This window comes from Poecilia reticulata, chromosome 14, assembly GCF_904066995.2.
Source record: "Poecilia reticulata chromosome 14, P_reticulata-male-v2, whole genome shotgun sequence".
NCBI classification, from domain to species: domain Eukaryota; kingdom Metazoa; phylum Chordata; class Actinopteri; order Cyprinodontiformes; family Poeciliidae; genus Poecilia; species Poecilia reticulata.
In genome coordinates this window covers 23,344,705-23,368,680 of record NC_088843.1, presented here as the reverse complement: position 1 = coordinate 23,368,680, position 23,976 = coordinate 23,344,705, and the positions used below count along the sequence as shown (strand labels likewise).

At 40.8% G+C, this 23,976-nt stretch overlaps 1 protein-coding gene and 1 long non-coding RNA gene across 3 annotated transcripts in view; one reads left to right on the top strand and one right to left on the bottom strand.

The window, feature by feature from the left end:
• The window catches only part of zbtb16a (zinc finger and BTB domain containing 16a), a 173,942-nt gene that overhangs the window by 94,362 nt on the left and 55,604 nt on the right, over positions 1-23,976 (bottom strand). For both annotated transcript variants that reach the window (XM_008428574.3, XM_008428573.3), the window contains one exon: positions 8,985-9,082. In XM_008428574.3, coding sequence (XP_008426796.1) covers positions 8,985-9,082 — 98 coding nt within the window. The remainder of the gene's footprint in view (positions 1-8,984; positions 9,083-23,976) is intronic.
• Positions 20,873-22,816, top strand: LOC103476320 (uncharacterized). The gene is made up of 3 exons (XR_535447.2): positions 20,873-21,269; positions 21,877-21,945; positions 22,060-22,816. It is a non-coding gene; the product is annotated as an uncharacterized LOC103476320 (long non-coding RNA).

Below are 23,976 nucleotides of genomic sequence, written 5' to 3'. Positions count from 1 at the left end.
GTGATGAAACAGGAGATTCGCTTCATCGAAGTTCGCCAAACATTCTGCTGCAACTGAGCGATGCTGTCATGTAAATCTGGACCCAAATCTCTGAGTCATGTCTCTAGTACCTCATTGAATCAATGCTGTAAAGCATTAAGGCAGTTCTGATGGTAAAATGGAGTCCAACTCATTACTAGTAGGGTGTATCTAATAAAGCGGCCACGTCAGTACACAAATACAAAGCTGGAGAGCAAATGGAGACCAGAAGCGTATAAACTCTAATCTGAGAAACTTAAATGAGACGGTGAAGTCATTAGACAATAACTTTAACTTGGATGCAGGTGATGCATTTTTCAGGAGTTACAGTTCAAACCTACAGCGTCTCTTCCAGAAAAGCTGCTACAGGTGTCAGGTGGGGACACACTGAGCTTTAAAAAAAAACAAAAAACGAAGACGACATTTACAGCAACAAGCCATCAGACCCGAAAGTGGCTCCAGCCAAGGAGCTGGCAGCCCACTCATTCAAACTCTTTATCACAGGGGATCATCCCTCACATACTGTTCACTTCACCTATTTTTGTGTTTTATTTCTTCAAAACCTCACTTCTGTTCCCAGAAGCCCAGAGCGCAGGCACACAGAGTACTGGCTTAAGGAGGGCACTCGCTCTGAGTAACACGTTTCCAATGAAGTCGCATTTGCTCAGGACACAAGTCTAACAAGAACCCCCACCCCTACCGCTACCCCTACCCCCACCCACCCACACCACCCACCCATTCTCCGCCCCCACCCACCCCAACACACACACACACAGTCCACTCCACTCCACCGTCTCTGAAGGCTACTAAAAATATTAGCTTGACAGCTACGCCTGATGCTGCTGTATTATGAGCGGGCCCCTGTGCTGTGTCACCTCTCACTTGCGCCCTGCCGTGTAATGGAACCCAGCTGGGAGTCTTCCAGCGGCCCGATGCCGGCGGTGTGGGGAACCGTAAATCAACAGGGTCAGGGGAAGTACGGCGAGGAGCGCAACGTCAGTTTTAAGTTGCAGAGGAGGAAAGAAATATGCCGCTATGTAATGAGCTACTGCTGTTGGTATTCTCTGTCAAGCTGAGTTTATGCACTTTGAAAATCAGTGCAGTAAACGGCGCTTCACAGACGTATTCACACAAAACACAGGAAGAACGTTTTGAGAAGGGTTAGGTTCTACAACAGCATTTCACAGAGCACTGTTCAATCCATAATCTGACCTATGACCTCTGATGTCCATATCTGAACTCTTGCTGTAAAAATCTTTAAAGTGTGAACACAAGCGGGGAACGTTTGTGTTCTCACCCTTCAGGTCGTATGTTTTTCCATATTTCCCATTAGCCACTTGAATTTCAGGATGAAGGCCATTTTTCAAGATGGCCGCAGTTTTTGAGCCTTTTACGGCAATTATTGCCATAAAATGTTACCCATTTTTACATCATATGTTTTGGGCTTTGGCCATCCTACTCATTCAACTTTAAGGTCAAAATATATAGCAAAATCAGATGTTGTTTTGGGTAGCTATGGCCACCAGCAGCAAAAAATGTGGATTTTAGAGCAAACATATTCCCCATCACAACAAAGGCGGCCATATTGAAGACAATCACTAGAGAAATGAAACACAAGATTAAGAAAATATGATTTCTATGGTTTCAAACTACATAGGCCCCAATTTGACACCAAACAGTCATCTGATTGGCGATTTTAGTGTAAAAATAAATTTTCCGTGACAACAAAGATGGCCATTTTGAAAAAAGAAAAGGTAAATGTGATTTCTATGGGTCCAAATATGTATTTGACACCAGTAGTATTTATCTGCGAGACATATTGGGAAATATAGTGCAAGAACAAATTTTCCTTAATGACCATCTTCAAAAATGGCTGCCATCTTGAATTTGTTTTTTAGTTTTTATCAACAAAGCAAGCTCCTTCGAACATCAGTGCTAAGTTAGGTTCTTGTATACACATGCGACACATTTTGCTGAAATATTTAATGTTCTGCTGCACTAAGCTGGATGAAGAGAGCATCAAACAGAGAAACAGTCAAAAGCCATTCATTAACTCTGGAGGAGCAGTAGAGATCCACAACTCAGGGGAAACTGGAAGAAATCCTGACAGAGGTTGCTTTCAGTGTTTAAATCCAAGCATTCCATCTATTGGGATGTCCTAGTCAAAGTTCAGACCTGAATCCAATATATTTGAGTGAGGACTTTAAAACCATCCAGTCTGATAAAAAAAAAAATGTTCAAATTCTGGTAGAAATGTTAAATGTTTTGACTCATTGACTCAGAACTTTTGCACAGAACTCTGAGGGAGTTGGAGTGGATTCAGGAGACAAAAATCAGCTGTGAAATAAAGAAAAAACATAAAAAAAGTTAATGCAAACCACTAAACAATTTGGTTCATTTTTGTTTTGTTCTGATCCACTTCTCTTCCTGCTACTTGCTTTTAATAGCAGCCCACCCCCTCGATTCCCCCGACTCTCGTCTCACTCATGCATACACACTGCAGACACACGCACACACAAACAAACACACACGCACATTTAGGAATTTGTGGCCTGGAAGGCAGTCAAGTTTCATTAATTTCTGGGTTTGGGTACAGTACAGTGTGTTCCTGGACTCACATCTGCGAGCGATCATAAATGCTGGAATGCTGGCAGAACATCCAGACCTGCCGGCACAAATATGTCGTCATCACTGAGAGGGAAGAGCCGGCACCGCGCCAAAACAGCCGACCGGCCAAGCCGAGCGCCAAAACAGCCAGACAAAAGCGCCACGGAGAAGGAAACAGGCAAAGCCCAATAGGAAGGCTGACCCTCCCACCATATTTATGTGAATTCACAGCATTTTTTTGTTTTGTTTTTTATTGAAATGTTCTCATTTATTGGGCCATTTTGCTCTTAAACTCTGACTAGAAGAGATCAGATTAGAAGAGTGAATTGGCACGTTGGAGCCAAGTCAAACAGCTGGCTGAGGCTAGATCTGTTCTGGTAAATTTTCATTTAAACAAAAATCTGTTTCACCTTCAACGCCTACATGGACACTTCCCTCTTTTTTTATAAGTAAATGATCAACCAGCATTTTACTATATATTGAGAATCTATATTATGAGTTTGATTAAATGAGATGAGCCACCAAAAACCATCTGGTTTTCCAGTCTTTAAGCGTAGTAATCTAGATACAGCACTTCAAAAAAATTGTGCTCCATTTAAGTCATTCAGATCATGACACTAATTTTAATCTAAGAAGTAGTTTTTAAATCACTTCAACAACTTGGTGAAACCATTACTTTTGGTCTCTAACATAAAATGCTGATAATCCAAAGTAATTAGCCACTTCACCTTTTAATGACTCAAAAAACCCCAGATTACTGTTTTAGAATGGCCTAGTCAAAGCCCAGCCTTAATTTGGATGAAGGGGCTGTCATTCTTTCAATGCGACTGAATTCAAGTAATTCTACGAAGCATAGTGGGTCAAAACTCCACCACATGTTAAGGACGTTAAGGACTCATCACCGGTTCTAGCAAATGGGTATTAGTTATACAGGGGGATTACCCTTCACAGTATTATACTCTTAATTAAAAAGTAAAATATAATTTAACTTGATACATGAGTAGTAAGTTACCAAGAACAGTGTCTTGAAAATTAACCAAAAAAAAAAAAAAAAAGCTATTTTAAAGATAAACACACTTTAGACTTGTGTAACATCAACAATAACCCAAAAGACGAGCCCTTTTCATGGCACGGCAGCCATTTTTAGGTCAGGGTGGAGTTGAACATGCCGCACCAAGATGTGCGTTTGCATAATGAAGTCAGCGTTGTAGAACCATCGGAGCTGTGGCAGGGATTTGGTGGCTTTAACATGTCAAGATTCGGTTCCTGGAGATTAGTAGAAATGCTTGATTTAGAGGTCTGCTATGTTTCAATTTTTTGACTACATTCAGCCCCGATTTAGTCTACAATTTCACTTTGATTTAGATGTATATTCTTTAATAAGTAGACCTTTTTTGATCTTGTTTGAAATAAAGAGTAAACTGACAAATTTCTACAAAGATTAAGGTGTTTAAAAGATGTGTACCTATTATATTCAGAAATAAAAAATTATTTTCTACCGAAAGTCTTTGAAAATGTAACTGGAAGATGCACTGAAGGCACGTCCTCCAGAGGAAAGTGCCCTATTTGGCAGATTTTCTGAAACTGTTCCAGATCTGTCTCAATATTTAATGACCGCCCTCCCACTTTGAAACAAAGTTGAGTAAAATTTGGTATTTTCTAAAACAATCTGAAAAAACAGAAGGAGAAACAGAAGTGTTAATCCTCTTATGGTACCTTGCAAAAATATTCATACCTCTTGTCTGGTGTCTTTTATGACTTTATATTTCTGTGTTTTATGATGTAAAGCACTTTGAGCTGTTTTGTTGCTGACTAATTTGCTATACAAATTAACTTTTTCACACCAACCACCAACTGTAAAATATTTCACTTTGTAAACCAACAAGTTTAAAAGAAGGAAAATAACACAGAGTCAGAAAAAAACATTTATTCATAAGTTTGTACTCAAGCCACTTTAACCTGACATCCCTAAATAAAGACAAATTGTGTCTGGTCTAAATTTGGTTGATTTGACTTTAGAAAGAGAGAAAAAAAGGGTAGGGATGTGTCTTCTCATTTCAATTGTATGTGAGCAGTAAATTAAAACTGCTGAACACATCTCACATGTTGTATTTGTATTATTTTATATTAGCAAGGTAAGTTTGTTGAGAATAAATTCTTAATTTCAAGTGTATAAAAAACGATCCATGTAAAGCACGGTGGTGGTAGAGTCAGGCTCTGGGAATGCTTCTGCTCAGCAGTGACAGTGATGGATGTTGAAAACTAACATTAAATGCTACTTCCTTGTTCTCAAACTCTGTGGCTGTAATGACATGGGAAAAAGTTGAATACTTTTGCAAAGCAGCACTGTAAAAATTACTTGCAAGCGAAGGCTCTGAATTCCACCCTCTACATGCAGGCCTTGGCTCCACGCAGCCTGTCAAACATTAAACAGCATGTGGAGATAAAAACAATACTAACAGGGAAAAAAAACCAAACACGTGGCCTGAGACGGAACAAGACGAGGGGAAAACAAAAATGAAATAGCTGGCAGAAGGTAGACTGTACATACTGTACCCTCAGAGGTGGCATGCTGCCCAGACGGGCGAGCTGCCAAATCTTCTGTAGCTACAACAAGCTGAGGGAGAGACAGACAGAAGGACAGGAAGACAGGCAGAGAGAGAGAGAGAGAGAGACCGGGCGAGCAAGGCAGCAGCGTCTGAAATGCTCCACATCCACGACGCGCCGCGCATACCAACAAGCCTCTCGCCTCATCTCCACAATATTCTGGCTTTTGTGAAGCGAGCTGACGGAGTATAGCGACAGGAGGAGAGGTGGGGGTGGGGGGTCGGAGGGGAGGAAACAGGCTCAAGCTGAGGGTTTTGGGACTGGGTGAGGTGTCGTCATTACAAAGAGACATGATAAAAATCCAGACGTGGTGTCAGACCCAGATAAAGCCCTGAGAGTCAAACGGTGGAGGCGGAGGAGCAGAAGAGGAATAAAAAAAAAAGCTAAAAAGAAAAAAAGAAAAAAAAAAGCAAAAAAGAAAAATACAAAAGAAAAAGACAACAAAGAGTATCACAGAGGCTCTGTCTCTGCGCCGTCTCTTCCCTAACCGTCGCCCGTCTCGACTGAAGCGCTCGGCTTGCCTTTCACTCCAGACCAAAGCGGCGATGAATCAACAGTGATTCGTGCAACAGCACAGGTTGATGTCGCGCATCGACACAGCCTTGCATGGAAAGAGGAAAGAAGAAGAAGAAAAAAGAAGGCAAAGAAAAAGTTTGTGCACTTGCTGCCACAGATGCTAAAAATACGCTGCCCACATCTTCCGCTCATGGTGGGGCGTGTGGTTCTTCCTCGAGTTTTCACCGTTCTGTTTTCCACTTGATCATCACTTTCATTCAATGACAGCATATTTAAACTCTAACTCATTATCAACCTGTTGGTATAACATACGTGTTGGAGTCAAAGCCCTTCCAGAAGCTTCACAATAAAAAAATTATACAAATATTCCTTGTTGTTACCTCATAGGATAAAAATAAGGGACAAGAGTCTAAAGCATTCCTTATGAAATGTGCAGCATCATCTCTACAATAAATGTATTGATTTGTAATTAGCAAATGAAAAGAGAGAAAAAAAACATGACATGAAAGGAAACAATCACTGAAAATGTTCTTTAAATCACTGAAAAGAAACATTAACCTAGTAGAATCCAACGCAAAATACAGAAGTTAACACTATTTTCATTTTGGGTTACTATTCTGGTGCAAAAATATATTTAGTTTCAGCAATTCATTTTAAAGGGCCACACAGTGGTGCAGTTGGTAGAGCTGTTGCCTTGCAGCAAGAAGGTTCTGGGTTCGATTCCCGGCCCCGGTCTTTCTGCATGGAGTTTGCATGTTCTCCCTGTGCATGCGTGGGTTTTCTCCGGGTACTCCGGTTTCCTCCCACAGTCCAAAAACATGACTGTCAGGTTAATTGGTCTGTCTAAATTGCCCCTAGGTGTGAGTGTGTGTGTGCATGATTGTTTGTCCTGTGTGTCTCGCCCGGAACGTTAGCTGGAGATGGGCACCAGCAACCCTCCCGACCCCACTGAGGGACAAGGGTGTCAAGAAAATGGATGGATGGATTCATTTAAAAAACTAAAAACTCATATGGATTCATTAAACCCAGAGACATATTTCAATCATTTATTTCTGGTCATTTTACTGATTATGGCTTACAGGAAGTTTAGTTGGAGGGAAATGTCATTTGGAAAGTAACAGCAGCAATAATGCACAGATACAGTAATTAATGCAAAAGGAGCTCTAAAACCGAGCACTAAGTGCAGATACATTACAGTACTCAGGCAAACTTTTCAAAAGGCACTCGTTTCTGCATTAAAAATATTTTTTTTCTTATTTATCCAATGTAGTATGCTATTGTATTATCATTAGCAGAAGTTCTCTAGACTACAAATTCATTAGCATGGCTTCGTGGTGACAGATCTCTGCACCAGAGATGTTCATGTTTCTCCCAGTGAGTGAACCCACCATGCCTTAGCGCTGCAGGTCTCTGTGTTAAAAACATTTCTCTGTTTGCTTGTCAGTGACGAGTCAAACACAGTCATTTTTGATTTTAAGATCAAGTCAGACGACCAACAAAAGTTGTAGGAGACTTGGAAATACTGGCTTCAGACGTTACAGTAAGGGTCAACTTACTATACCAGGAATAATCACGGAAACAGACAATAATGCCCATTAGGTTAATTATGCTAATCTTTAATAATAATAATAATAATAATAATAATAATAATAAAAGCCTTTTAATTAACATTATTTTGAAACAGTACAGAGCTGCATAACACCGACTGATCTCTCCTATACACACAGTGTGACATCGACATTTACTGTGTAAGTAGATTTTCAGTGATGAAGAAAGGGAAAGTTCTTGAACTTTGACTTTAAACTAATAATAAAAAACAAACTTTTGCAATCGTCTATCCAGAAAAATCGATATTGGCAGATCATAGCTTTACAAAATCATCAATCGGTGCACCGAGATCAAACCTTTGGGAGTCGTGGTGTTTAAGGATTCTAAAACTTTTGTAGAAAGTAAAACAATAAAAAGTAAATCTAGAACACATAGTTTCAATAGCGAACATATATTAATAATAGCCTTAAAAATCCCTCTTAGTTGATCAGAGGAGACTTAAACAGTAATGACAGACACAGGAACATAATCATTTATAAACTATTTGCTTTCCGTTGTAGAGCTTCATTCTTTCTGCTCTGACAAGTGATTGAGAGGCTGGGGGGTTTGGTAGTGCTGGTGTGTGTGTGCGCGTGTGTGTGTGTAGGTGGGGGGTTGGTTGTCACATGTTTGCGCAGTGAGGATTGTGAAAACGGGGTGTAATTTAAAAATAAACAGTGAATATTTGCTCGGAGCAACTTCTGCTTGTGACACACTGAGCTGTGTGCTGAGCCAATTCACTGGCACAGCGTGAGTTTGTCATTCATCTTTGTCATAAACATAGCAAGGCTGTCAGCATCAGTGTCAGTCACTGTTAAACTGCTGGTGAGACACGAACAAACAAATGATTCCTGTAATTATTCTCCTCAGAATCCAGGATCGAGAAGTGGGAGGGTTGGGGACGTTGCTGTGTCCCAAACAGGGACAACTTAAGCACCTTGATGTTTAAATTGAGGCATTTAAGTCTTTGGCTTTTACTGATTTCATAGTCCGTGAGGAAGGGAATTAGGGAACTGTTAGCCCCTTAAAAAAAAAACAATTAAAACTACATGTGGTTGAGGACCAGACGTCAGTTCATTTTATAACGTTTAAAGCCCCAGAGGTGTAGGGAGACTGGATGGTGATGAGCCTCCGGGCGGCTCAATGTTACAGGAAGCTCATTAGTCAGTGGCACTCATTGGTTTGTTCAGCTTCCAGGATGTCATTGGTATCTATGTCTACAATCTCTCTACAACACCCGCGTGCTGCAAAAGCAAGATATTTCAAAGACTTTGTGATGCTGTACACACCAAGATTCTGAGCAATCCTTGGCCATCGTTGCAAAAAGTTTGGACACCCCCACTTTAAAGAATTGTCTAAAATGTAATTTATGTCTCCTGTTTGAAGTATTTTTAACTACTTAATACTGCTCTTTTCCCCCTTTTTTCCCTTGTAATAAAGCATCAACATAAAGGCACAGTGAGTTTTATACATTTATCATTTGTAATTCCTTCAAAGCTGATGAAATAAATGATTTAACATTTGTTTTGGTAAAATAATTGCTTCATGAGTGGATCACTGCTGTGTGCAGTGGCGATGGCACTGGTCCCATAATTTCAATGCTCTTGGCTATAGTGCAAGATCTATAATAGTGTTTATTTTATCGGTACCTGAATGGGAGAGCAAGTGCATCCGTAGACGGAGACTGTCGAGAAAGCTCTTCCCGCAAAGCTCACAGCTGTAGGTCTTCATTCCACTGTGCATCTTTCTGTAAACGAGAAAAAAAAACTGAATTATACCAAATGTACCCCATTGGTAAGAGTCAATAACAACAGGATCAGCTTTACAAGCAAGTCAACTGGTTTAGAATTCAGTTTCAGCCTTGAACCATAACATCTCATCAATATCTGCTCAAAAAGTATATTTTTTATTTACATATTTCTTTTGTTGCACCTACATCTATAGACAAGGGTAAGATAAAAATTAAAGACAAGCGTTCTCCAAATTATATCGTGTAAAAAAGAAAAACTTTTAATTTAACTTGCCAATTAGACTTGATTACTGTCAGACATGACAACACAAAGTAGGAACAAAGATCTCAAAAGAGCAACACATCATATCTCACTCTCAAGAAATGTAAAAATGGACCAGAAATGGATTCTAAGCTCGTGCTAATTCATTTTCTATGTTGCAATAATAGGAGTCTCTCTGCATAATAATCTAAAAATTAATCTAAGACGTATAATATTGGTCTAAATAGTGAGTACTCTACAGTTTCAAAAAAATAAGATAAAGAGTGACTAACAAACTAGTCTCTGGACTCTAAGTTTGTTTTAATTCTTTTTCTTGAATTAAGTATCTTAATTATAGAAGTATCTTGGATTAAACCTAATTTTAATTGGTTAGAAATCTGACCTTAGTTGACTCAAAGATCAGATCATGACTCCTGATCAAACCAAAGTCATTTTAACCAACAAACTCATAGTAAATATTTATTAGTCACATGACCACCTTTCTGACAATACACAATGAGCAGATAATAGAAAGTGGACAAGGCAGATCAAAAATGGCTCCAACACACTGCTCCAGTTTTCACTTGGAAAAAGCCAGATGTTCAACAAAGAAAGAAAGAAAAAAAAAAAAAAAAAAACAGTAAAACCTTTTTCGAACTCAAAGTGGCAAAAAGTTCAGCACTTCATGTGCAGGAACACGCTCAGATCTCTAATGGAGTCACTTTAAGTTTGTTTTTTTGGGAGCTTTGTTATTTTGTGAGATGATGTTGCACTTTCATCAGCAGATAAAAATAACACTTGGTTCAACAACTACAGGTCAGTGGAGCTCGATAGGAAACTGTCAAAGCAAAATTCAAGCAAGGCTGCAGCAAATTGAATCAGAATGCTTCCCTCACGCAAAGTTGCAGGACGGCTAACAGCTTTACGAGAAGGGTCAATCCCTGATTGACAATAAATCGTCTATTTCCAAATGGACAGTCATTAGGCTGACAGGCAGTTTAGGTGCATGAGGTCAGACAAAACGAAGGGTCAATATTTGATTGTGTGGTAAAGGCCTTGAAGGTTAGGTAACTAAATAACAGACTTAACACTAAAAACCGCCTGTGTTGCGAAATCCTCAAGGACCCCACGGCTCAGTGAAAAGCATATTATTCTTGAGCGATATCTAAAACAGCGCTCTAAAGCAATTAAGGTGACAAGAATTGCCAAACAACTGCCACGGAGCCTTAAGCCTCCTAAATACTTCAAATGCTTCATCTTGAGAGCGGCAGCACTCACACGCCCACGAATGAGATGACTGTTTGTCAAGACGGTGCACTTTCAGAGTTTAATCTTCAACACAGGTCACCGTCTTACATTGCTAGATCATACTGGGGGAATCACAACCAAGGCAGCTGGCGAAACCAAAATTGCAGCACAAAAAGGAAAGGCTTATGATTCAACGTTCAGGTGAGAAAAAAACGACAATGTCAAACAGATTTCACAATCCCTCTGCGAAGTTGGGTGGCAGAGACCGATCAGCCGAGCGAGTTCTTGGGGAAACAATGCCCTTGATAAGAGATCCCCTCAACTTGGGCGAGATGACAGCCATCCATCATGCCGGCTCTCCAAGTCTCTGAGGAGGAGGTGGTGCTGCTCTCCCAAAACATGACTGATTGATGTCAGATGTCGAATGCAAATTGATTTACAGCTTTCTTGTGCACCTCAAATCAGACGGAGGAAGACAAGCGCAGTGACGAGACAAAGACAGGCAGAGATTATAGCGCTTTCCCCTGAGGTGGCTGCAGGAGTTGAAGCGGCCAAGCAGAGTCCTCTCAATTAATTGCTGCATAAAAGCCTTGAAACTGGATCAGAAAATGCTAAAAGGACACATAAGTCAGGGTAACCATTTTGTGGTTGAAATTTGAATAGCGTAACTGCTGTTGGGAAGATTCAAGTCAATGAAATGTTCTATAAATACTAAATCTGTCCCTGAAAAAGGAGGAGACAAAATCTTCAGAGAAATAGTTATAATGGAGAAGGAGTATGATAATGGTTCAAACACCAAATATACCTTGGTAGGCAAGAATACACACAACGTAAACCATCTAAGGCTAAGCATTAGCGCAGAAGCTAACATCCACAATCTTGTCTCTGCTCTTGAGATTACAGCCAATCAGTGCCAAGGAAAATGAATGATGTTCATGGATTGGCTGCTTTGTAAATGACACCTAATGTCATCTAAAGTAGCATTACACCCACACATATTTCAGCTTCCCAAGCTGTCTTTTTTTTTTCATATACTTTTGATACGCTGTATGAAAGACATCCATGGACATGCAATTTTTTCTTGAGTAATTTGTAGTCACAATTTACCAAAAAAAAAAATCCACAAATACTGAACTGCTAATAGACAAGGGTCCATCCACCACAGACCAACATGTATGGAAGATCCATGTCATGCCACCCGGCTCATACGGCATCTGACTTTAAGTTGAGCTTGAGCAGCTGAGGATCCAGGTGGAGGCAGCCTCCTGATGTCATTTTGGGCTCCACCACTAGGTGCTCAATGGTGAACTCCCGGCGCCAGGCTTGGCTCCATGAGGGGAACCAAAGTTAACCATTCTGCTTGAATCATCTTCGTTTATCCAGTTTGTTCTTGGTCCGACCTCCCTAATGAGAACAAGTTTCAGGAGAGACCCTTCCCGTCACCAAAGATCGTAAGCATTCTCAAACCCATTGAACGTGGCAAAATTGAGAAAATTTTCTTTTCAAATTTTGCCATTTCCATCAATCTTTTCTCATGTGATTCTTCGAAATGCCCCCCAAAAAGGACATTGATGGAAACACACTTAAAGAGGATTTGCTTTACTGCAAATCAGGTCCTGATGCATCTCTCCCCAGCTCCATCCTACCATCACTCGCTACTAGGACACCATAATACTTGAACTAGATATAGGATATATGTGATGTTTTATTGAATTATAGCAGCACCATGTCAGCAATTTAAACCCTCTACTCCAGTTTCAATCAGAATACCATAGCAGAGGAATCAGACAGTGAGGAAGTGTGCATTCAGACATATTACATGTCCAACAGCTGCAGTTGCAAACTTAGTGCTACCATTCAGCCGCCGTGTCACAGCTACATTGCATTCCACTTAAGCAACTGTCACTCGTACTTGGGAATGCTCACCTCGCTGTGGGGGGAAATAAAACAGCTGCACTCGTACTCTGCTCTTGCACATTTCCTCTAATTAACTGAACCGAGTCCTGTGATTATCCATGTTGCAGGTAGTGTGCGTTGAAATCATCAGAAATGAGTGATTTTAGATGGTAGGTCATCCATCTCCACCGGTGATACAGCAACCTGAGCAAAGCGTCAGGAGGGGGTCAAACGTGAGGTACTCACTTTTACGCCGATAAGAGGGGAAACACACGTAATCGGCAAGCAGCAACACACACAGAGCACAAAGACTTTCTAAAGCCTTTTGTGTCCTGCCTCAATCTGACCATTGTGCCCCCCAGACAGAGCACCGATAAGGCATGGATGGTCTTATTAAGGGCACTCAAAGTGGAACCAGCGCTTCGTTTTGCTTTTTTTGCTCTCTAAATGTAGCGCTGACGAGCAGAGGGTTCTGTGTGCAGCTGAGAGTGTGTTAAATTTAACAGCAACAGCCAGCACTGCACAGCGAAACTGCACATTTCTTGATGTTGAACAGAATGAAAACAGCGCCTGTTAAAATAATCCTGTCTTTGAAAAGTAGGGTTTAGGACCATTAGCAGCTTGGCCCGGCTTAAGCGCCAGGAATAAAGGCTACATTACAGATGTAAAGTGCAAGTTCCTGTCAAGAATAAAAACTTTAAAATCCAAACTGTAGAGAGAAACTATTGCCAAAATGTCCACTGTAGTTAAGTCAACTCACAGAACGGATGGTCAAACAGACAGTCAGAGGGATTCACATTTTAAACGATGGAATCAGGAACAAAGTCTGGAAATAAAAATATTTTTCCAAAGTTTATTTTCCACTTGGACGCTTTTCCAGTCATGGGACATTCTTGAATCAAGATTTTTCCAAAGTGAGGAGGAAAACCCAAACAAACCTCCAGACAGCACTGCCAGAGAAGGACCAACGTTTGTTAATGAAAAGACCTCATTGGTGCTTCCATTTGGATTCATTTATTGATCTTTAAGACATTAGAAAATCAAATCACACTATAATTGTCTGCTCATGTCTTGCTTCCGAGATATATAGCGGAAGGTGCGCGAGTGTGTGTGTGTGTTTTGTCTGCGCGGTGGGAGGGACGCAGGCTGATTTGAAACAGACTGACTGTAGCCATTAAGGAAGTTCTCATAAAACTCTCTGAGGCCATTTACTCAGTTAATAATCAACTTTGTCCAACAGTCACTTTTGACAGCGGCAGTAAATTTGAAATTTATGTCAACAGAACATATGCTGATCACCTCGTGCGGTGTGCCTCCTCGTAAAACGCAGCCTCAACCAAGGGCTGTTTGACTTCACTTGTGTGTGCGACTGAAATGTGAGCCGATTACAGGCCCGTGTTATTGAGCCGTAACAGCTTGCCTCGTGTAATTCAGAAGTTTTTCCTTTTTATTTATTTTTTTTAACCGCCTCATATCGCCGCCGGACTTGGCGGGGCATAAATCATAACTACTGCTACATTCACTGAAGGAAACGCACACAGGCTCCCCACCCGCCCTCTTTTTCTTACGATAGCTACAAAGGTAAGATAAGGTAACCTGCCTGACAGGATGAAACAAGAAAAAAACGTAAATGGAGACATAACAACAAACAATACAGATAATATGATTCAAGTTCACGGTCTTTGGGTGGTTTTCATCATCTAGATGTCCCATAATGTGATTTGACAGAGGCAGTGAAGCAAAACCCGCAGAAAAATCCACAAACTGCTGAAGTGCAAATAGGCGGAGATCTCCTGTGCTCTAACTGTGGAAAACCAAAATGGTTCTTAACTGATATAAGAACCGGGATGTATTTTCATCTGCAATCATGTGGAATTAAATCATTTAAAATTAATTTGACAACTATTTTAAAATCAAACAATCAAATTGACCATTTTTTTTGGTCAATTTAACCTCAGTCTGTTTAAACTTTCACATCAACCAAACTTCTCTTTAATTACTGGATTTCTTAGGTAGACAGTTAATTGGCTCATAACATGTTGAGCTCATGGGGAAATAACATTCACAGCACTAGGCTCACAACTACAAGATGAGACTTTGAAATTATTTTCTAAATTAATTCCTGTATTAAATACATTTGCAAATCACTGTTTAATTAATTACAAACCAGGTTTAAAATAATAATAATAATAATAATAATAATAATAATAATAATAATAATCAGAGCAGAAAAATTCAGTTGCGGTTAAACTCTAACCTTTTCTAAGATGTATCCTTTGAATGCAGTGCAGTTGATATTTTTTTTGAAATTATTATTTTTATTTTGAAATTGGGCTCAGTTTAGAAACGCGCCGTTTAATTTCGATCACTGTTGTATTTCAAACATCGAGCCAGATTTGGTAAAATTCAGACCAGATTACTTCAAAACCAAAACACGGTGAAATATCCCTTTATTTCAGCGCTTCATGGGGACGCTGTGAATCATATACCAACTTCAGCTTCATCACCACATTGGCTGTTCCAAAGACTGGGAGAACATTAAAGTAATTCAGTTTGACTTTGACCAGCCTGAATTCTCTGGTGAAGGTTTAGTGGAAGGAAAAAGAAAAGTGTGGTAGACATTATTGTCTGCCTGTTGCTCCAAACTGTTCCCACACAAACAGCTTCAACATGGTGGGGGGTATTTTAGCCAGATCACGTCATGCTAACTGAAGACGGATCGTTGTTTTGTGTTTCTGTCAACAGGAACTACGAGGACATTTTAACAGCAAACAGTCTTGCTGCTTCATTAGTGACTAAGCCCGTCCAATCAACTGTCACTGTTTTTGACAGTAGACTCTCCAAGTAAAGCAAAATGTGTTTTGCAGCTTGAATGAGTACAGAATAGTAGCTGGAACCAATTACCCCACACAACAGCAGAACAGTAACAAGCCGTTGTAATGGCATTAAGAGGAAAGACAGGCCAATAAGCATTGCATTACAAACGAAGCTCCATTCAAACGCTGCTGTAAGTGGAGTAATGCATTGCAGGAACAAGAGCCTGAACAAAGCGAGTGTCCATTTGAAGATAAAAGCACGCTGTGGAGGAAGACTGTTGCTGCATGACTTCCCTGTCATTACAAACAGAGCTGAAATGATGCACAAGGCGTTTCAGTGGCAGTCGGGTGGCTGATCCTAATGCAGCCGTAAGTGGCCCAGTGTGCAGCCGCCACCTCTTATTTCGGTTTCCCGACAGAGACGCCGGGAGAGGCGACTTTTATCAACACGACTTTTTGGTCCACAAACAAAACAAGCGGATGATCGAGAAGAACGTAGAAGGAGCTTGATCTCCGCTACAGATAGGAGTCGAGAACTTGACACAGCTCCTCATTTATTTGTTGTCCTCTAAAGCACAGTCCTGTCTATCGATGCGCCATGAATCCATTTTGTCTGGAGGAGGAGGAGAAAGCGGCTCCCTTTGGTGTCATCTCATCCGTCCAATTCCGCCGGCCTCCCGTCATCCCGCCTCTCTGTCTTTGCGCAATCTAAATGTATCAGGCGAGGCTGCTGTAACGCTGTTTATCCAGAGTCCTGCTGCACATATCAATGACTCGGCCCCCGTCGCCCCGCGTCGGGGAGACGTTCATAGAAATTCAAGCCACACACGCGAAGCGCCGAAGCACTCGTGTTGAGCATAGATGAGTGGTAGGGGAGGCGGAAAGGAGAACAGACAGAAGAATGAGGAGATTTTCATCCTTTTTAAGTTATTTATAATACAGACACCAACCGCAGGCGAAATCTGCTCCGGAGAAAAACAGCTAGACTTCTCGTTCAGGATGGAAACAGCAGGAAAATTGCTTTAATGAATACTAACATGTTGCATCGTCAACATTTCATACTGAGGTGATATATCAGCTCAGTTTTAATAATGAATGCAATTATGACAACTGGCTCCAAGTAATAATGAGGTATATACAGACGAATTAAAATCCAATCGCTTATGCTTGACATGCAGAAATATTACACTCCCACTGACTGTTTAAGGCCTCCAACCTGTCAGATTGTAAAAAGAAAAAAGAAAATCGCATCATTTTATCAAAAACGGGCTGATGGAGACTTCAGAAGACGGAAGAACAAAGAAGCTGCTCTTTTTTTTTTAGTGTCCAAGACAAAATGTTCCAGACTTTATAAAGCTGAATTAATGCAAACCTTATAAAACTAAATTATCTTGGCACGATGTTAAACCTTTAACCTAAAATAGTTCCAGATGAATTCCTCAGATCTGTACGGCACTGTGCAGGTTAGTCATTTCACTTTCTTCTCTGCTCCCGTTTTAGCCACTTTTTTTTTTCTACAGATCAGAACAGCTGAGAATGAAAATCAGACCAGAAACAAGATCCAAAGATTGGTCTTGTTCTTTCTCCCTCTTGCCCCCTGGACCCTAATGGAAGGTACTCCTGGTTCTGGGCTTCGGCATTTTTATGTTTACTTCCTGGACGTCATTGAAACCCTAAATCAACTTTTTTTTCCTGATAAACTGTCTAAATTGGTTCTTCAAGGTGCTATCTTTATGTTTCCGTGCAAATTCTCACATTTTTGTGTAAATTTGTTTAATTCTAGAATGAGTCTCCTCTCTGATCTAGTAGGCTTCTTCCTGTACCTCTCTACAGTCACCACATGCTTCCTTAGAAAGATTGACTGCTGCAAAAAAACTGGCATTAATTGACCTTCTGAGTTTAACTGCATTGTGTTCTAATTGGTCGGATTGGAGCAGACTAATGGGTAAGGTTATATTGAAATTAATTGGACCGATCTGAATTGAGTTTGAGCCAAATGGGATTGAATATAATTGGTTAGCACTTAATTAATAAAGTAAACTGAATTGAATGCAAGACCTCAGACACTTAGAGAAAAGTATATATCTAGATTGATTTCTAGATTATTTTTCAGACCTGCGAAACACTAAAGAGGAGCTTTAGAAAATCAGGGTTTCTTAAATCTGAACAAGACTGAAAACACAAAATGTCAAAACAATGAAATAAATTGAAGAAGATAAAGGAGTTGCACTCAGATTTCAGCAGATCAGAGTTTTTAAATATCAGTAATCTGGGATTGGCCAGAAAACTCCAATCGGTGCACCATTAATACATACTGCTTCTAAATTGCTGCTGGCTGTGAAGGGCGAGATCCAGAACACCAGAACCGAGTTTGGGCTGTTACAGAAAATGAGAAGGACACGAATGAGAGGTGGGGCACGCCAACGATGCCAAATGATCCTGAGAATGTTTTTAGTTCACGGCTCAGACCAGCACCAAGGCGCTGCTCCACATGGACCCGGCTGCATCACCGCTCACAACTTCACTGCAGCGTCGCAGGAAAATCACAGATCAGACTGCTGAGGAGAAACTGTTCACATACACCAGAGACAACCAAAGCCGTACAGTAAGAACAATCAACGTGTTGCTTCCAGGAAACCTCTTGCCTGTTAAGTGTTTTTTATACAACTGTTTATTCTTATGATTTTAGTTTGAAATAAAACATTGTCCTGAAAGAAAAGTAATGGAGAAACAGCTTCAAAACCAGAACCAAGATGTTGGAGACTTTATTAGTGACCAACCACCTCAACTGTTCTCATCCATCTGAACATCGATTAAAAACAGAGAAGTTGCAGAATGTGGCTCCAACACTCAGCTGCATCTCATTATTAAAAATAATACTAAAGCTCTAGTCATTTTAACTGGTTTATTGCAAACACACTTCAAATGTTGATTTCTATTAATTGTAGTCATTATGGCATGAAGCTCATAAAAACTCAAAATTCAGCTTAAAGGAGAACATTGTGAAACAAAACAATGTTATGGCCTACATACACATGTTGATTTAAAACTTGTCCAGCAGACAGGTACTGACCAACAAACAAGCTGATTTTAAGAGCTCTGCATTTATATCAATGGAAAATGTAGTGGAAGGAAAATGTGTACAAGTAGCAGGTATAACTGCAGCCTGGAGAGAATTTTGAGGATAAACAACTTGGAGGTCAAACAGGATCTGAGCCAGAACTGTTACAGTCTTTGTTACTTTGCACTGAAGTCATTTTTTTCATTGGTCTAAAGCCAACATTCTAGTTTTCAGAGAAGATTAAATGAGCCACTCTCTGTGTCACGAATCCTTACAGTACATGAGTTTCAGTAATTAGACCAAATTAATGACATGAATGAACTTTTCCATCATATTCCAATTTGTGCGAGATGCATCCATTTTAATTAACTGCTCACACATTAATTAAAATGCAGCTTTTTGGATTTTTCTCACATGTGGAGGGTAGAGTTTACTGCTTGATTTTTGAGAATAACTTCATTTTGATTAAAGGTTTCCTAAACAGCTCGGTTTTATTAATACAGAACGCATACTTGGGAACAAACCATGATGTAACAATTAAAAATTGCACCAATTATTAACTCTTTGGAGCCAATAGGGTTAGAAGAAACTCCTTCTAATGCTGGAGATCAAAAACACGGCTCTGCTAATTGTGCTTCCCCAACGTTAAGAGTATTTCAGCTTAATCCCAGTCAGATTCCCGGATTCCCCAAAGCTTAGAAGGTGGGATTCACACCTTAATGCCCCTCAGTGTAACGAGTAAAGCCATTTCCTCCCGTCTTCTACAGCTCCACTCAATGCAAAGTGCTTCCCTGCTCCAACAAAGTCATTTTATGCAGCGAGGGGTGACGCCGACAGCAGAACGTGATCCTGAAGGCTGCCGTACAAATCCTCGGCCTGGCAGGAGAAAATTTAACTGGAGAGAAATTATGAGCCACACAGAATGCTGATAGTTTAAGAGAGAGCATTAAAGAGCTGCAAAAATCCACTTCATCATCATTTTACTTACCCCTGGACTCTGTGAATATTATACTGTAGACATGCAGCTCTCACCACTGGAGGTACTCAGAAGATATTTTGCTCTCAGTTATGTGGTAAATATGCAGGAATAACGATCAAAATGGGCTCCTTTCAGCATTACTGCAGACTCCTAGAGCAGCTTGTTTATTAACGAAAATGATTCATAATTATTTTTTGATTTTGTATACAAATCACAATTATATGAGTTGAGAAGCAATGCAGCTGCAGAACATGGATTTACCTTAAATTAAAAAAATTCAAAAAAAGTACCTAGAAAAAAGTTGTTTTTTCCCCATCGATGCATTTTTATTTAGAATTTAGCATTTACTAATTAATGGGTGTGAAACAACTTCACTTGCAGTTTTTAATGATTCAATCAAATTATCTCATATTATGGGTATACACAGCTTGAATCATGATAAAGAGAAAGAAAAAGCAGCGGTTCAAATCTGGGTTTATCTCAGATCAAAATCTCCATCTCAATATCCAATGATTATAATGCAATGTGGCATTTTCTTCAAATCTTGCACCTCGAAAACTAAAATATCATTCAAATATAAGTCTACATAAAGTCAGGCAGTAGGAGGTTCGTTTTCTTTCTACAGTTAATGAGGTGTTTTTTATGACACAGCCAAAGAAATTCTGTCCCATTTTACTGTTTTTACAATGGGTGTTAATATGGTTAACAGGAAAAACTTTAAAAACATTTACTGAGGTGGTCCTTTCTATAAACCGTTTAAGAAGGACTCCTGCAGACAGCTGCGTGGTGAGGGGATCTGTGAGGGATCTGAAAGCTGCGGAGGCTGGGGGCTGCGGCTGCGCGTCGGCTCAGGGCAGCACACAGGTGTGAGCGCGCCTGAGTGCAGTTCCCTGCAGCTTCTCCCCTTGGTCATTACTATAAATGACAGCGTGCACTTAGTCAAGCAGCCTGGTTAAATAAGGATTAGAAGGATGGGGAGAAAATAACTTCACACTTTTGAGAGCAGCAAATGGTGTTTGCAAAGAGCGCAGCTGAAAGCGGAGAGAGGCAGGGGAGAGCTGGGCTCTGCCTGCAAGTAACCCGACGCACGCCGCCTTCCCTCGTTTTGTTTTTCTCTTCTGCATCTGAACCAGACCTGCAGACACCTTCGCCGAAGCGCTGGAACAAAGACGAAGGAGGGCATGAAGGATCGCGTGCAGAAAGTATTTCTGTTAAAGCCCAACTCTGAGACAAACATGAGCCCTGCTGCTCCCTCTCTACCCCTCACCACCACCCTCCCTCCCTCATGCTTCTCGTTTGGTTGGAGCATCAAACGACTCCGCCGTCTGAAAATAGCGCGTCGACATTTCTGTTTCGTCTTGCCGTTTCCTTTTTTCCTCCTTTTTATTCTCGACAATGTTGCCAGTTTGCTAGACTCCTGTTTCTTCTCATGCCTCCTGCCTTCTTGATCTGTGAGAGGTTACAGCGCAGAGTGCCTCAGACGTGCGCGTGTGTGTGCGTGTGCAAGTGTGTGTGGCGTAGGAGAGCTTTGGTGGTCTATAAAAAGCAGCCAGACAAAGTCTTCCCTCTCTCTTCATGCATTATGCATCGGCATCACCTTCCATCAATTGGCAGAAAAACCTCAAAGATGTCTAACTTTAGCTTCCACTCTGAAAGCCAAACAGAGGAGAAGATGTGGTATTTTGACTGCCACAGTCGAGCTAAGCACCTGTTACATCAATAAAAGCTGCGTTTCGCAACAAGACGGCGGCAACATGTGCGATGGAAGATGAAGAAAAAGAAGCACTTAAATGCGGAGAGTGGAGAAAGGTAGCAACAACAAAGCTGAGCTGGATGAAAGATAAAATAAAAAAAACAAGCATGTGTTCAGAGTTTCAGCTTCACCGCCAGCCTGGCTGATGGTTCCAGGTCAATATGACAGGTCAGCATGGGGCTATGTAAAGGTAGGTTTATATTAACTGTGCAAACTGTTTCCTAACGTGGATGAATCCCAGGAATTCTGCATATTTTAACCCTTCACTAACTCTTTTAATACTTCCCCAGTAAAAATGCATAACCAAAAGCAGGCAGGTCGAGGTGATTACACCGATGCTTATCATATAATAAGCTTATATCATTTCTGAGATCACGTTGCTCCAGTAAATGGAACTGGAGTCTTTTAGCACGTCGTTGCCAGCGGTGTGGAGAATGCACACCGCTCCTCCTGCAGCATCATGTTGACCAGATGTTGCTTATCTGTGGAGACGCTGGCGAGCCGTCAACATGGCGTCGACAGCGCGGAGCGCACTCCGTAGCACGGCTCCGTGTAAACATGGCTATTTGTCTGGAAACAGGAGAGGGACCTTGTGATTTCTAGTTTTGGGAGTCAGCGAGAGCCAGAGGGGACCAGCTGACAAGGTGATTATTTTTGGCGTTCTGGACGCCATTATGCAACGGCGCTGGGATTGATTTACTGTACAGACCTCCCAATGCTGGAAAAAGGAGGGAAAAAAAAACCCAACATTGAGAGGAAAAAAAAACGCAGGTCAGCGGTGTGTTTGTGTGTTTCAGGGAGAATCTGTGCATGTGTATGAAGAGAGAAATAAAAGGATTTAATACTGGGGGAAAAAAAAAAACCAGGTAAGCTTCCAGAGGCTTATTTTGACACTGGAGATGGCCGCAGGCAGGTTGTTTTGATGTCTGTGACCTCACACACTCCTCTGTTTGTGTGCGTGTGTGTGTCTGTGTGTGTAGGGAGGTTCAGGTGGCAGCGGTGGCACTAAGCCATGTGCACCGTCATTCACCGCACGTCCGCCTTCCAGGAGCAGCAGGCAGCACCCAGGGGCGACCCAAACAGCCCCACCCGCAGCTCTGCGGGGCTGCAGTAAACAAGCGCTCCCCCTCTCAGCAGAAAGGCTGTGATGGTCTGCTCTGTTCCAGGACTGTGAGCGTGTTTATTTACTGTCCTGACGGACTCAGGCTGCCTCCACTCTGATGATGTCCTGATGGAAGCCATGGAAATTCAGCAATCCGCTCCAATAAAAATTACGAATTTTTGCTGCTTAATGCATGTAAGGTTTGAAAATCTTCTAAAACAGTAATTTCTTTGTCCTTTAAAGTCCTTTTAATCAAACAATCAATGCTGCACCCTTCCAGTCAGCTGGCTGAAAAAGAATCCTCAAGAAACAGAAAGACGATATCAGCCATTTGGAAATAATCGCCAGTTACAAAGACGCACATAGTCAGAATATGGAGCCTAAAAGAGCGCCCCTTTCTCCGTTATGCTGCTTAAAAACTACCACCACGATCGCAGCTGACTGCAGGTTCTACCCGGGCAGATGGCCTGACTGATTGATAATCTAATATTTTTTTTGTATTTTAAGTGAAACTGTGATGTTTTTACCATTGTAACACAGAAATCTTGCTGAAAATTTAAATGGAAAATTTATTTTGTTTTGTAATTGAAATGTAAGTATTTAAATGGTGTTTAAATACATAAATATTCTCTATACTTTTTTTCTGTCATAATTATTTATTTTTAGATTTAGGGGGCAATAAACAATTGTTGTTTAGTCTGCATTATTCAAACTCTAGTTCGAAACCTAATGCCAACCAAAAAAACAGACTCTGGTCCACTCAGCAAAATGCTCCAAGTTTGGTTAAAGTGAACTCTGATGCAGTGTGAATGCATGTGAACAACAAGCGGACTAAAGACCACTTCAAAAGCAGGAAGTGGACTACAGTGCAGGGCGCTTTGCGTAAATACAATCACAATAAATGTGAGGGTCTAGCGCTAGCAGGAGAAATAGCTTGTGGTCTTTTGCCAAAGTCAAAAGAGAAATCCTACAACCACTAAAATCTGACACCACTCAATTTTTGTTAACATTTCATAAAGAAGGAAGTGGTGCTCAGAGTCTTCTTCTGAGGTTTTCATGTTTCCTTCAGTGGTTCTTGAAGCAGCGCCACCAGAGGAGAGGAGGAAACGGGTTGCTCAAAGGGTTTGGTTGGTTTGATCAGTGCAGTGAGAAACTGAACCGCAGCAACTGAAAATGGAACAAATGTTGCAACTTTTGTCCCCAATCGAACAGAGTCTACAGGACTTTGAGGTGTGAAAACACCCTTAATTGTTGGGTTGAAACAAAATCTACCCCAATGAGTTTTTGTTTGATGTAATCCATGTAAAGACAATCTATATCCAAATATGAGAATAAACGTGCCTTTCAGGACTTACAGAACATCTGTATCAACCAGTAAAAGCTGGATGAATGCATTTCTAAAAATGATATTTTATATTTAGTTCCGATGTTCACAGCAGATGTCAGACTTTTGTATTTAAGAGCTGTAACAAAAAAAAATTGACTTGCCACTACAAGTGCTGCATAATTCATGACACACCTGCAACACTATTTCCATCATCCATATTTTTGCTAAACTAAATAAAGTGATACACTAACAGGATTAAAACTGTATTAGATATGACTGACTAGAGACTAAGCTCGCTCCAAGGAAAGCCAAACATAATGAAGCATGACAAACACTTCCATTTCCAGCAGACAGACTGATTTTCCCAGCAGTTTCCTCGAACCTGACTTTGGGAATCATCGCAGCTTGTTGCGCTGCAGCGGCGGCTCTGTGCGCTGCCTCATGGCCGACATTTAACACGCAGTTTGT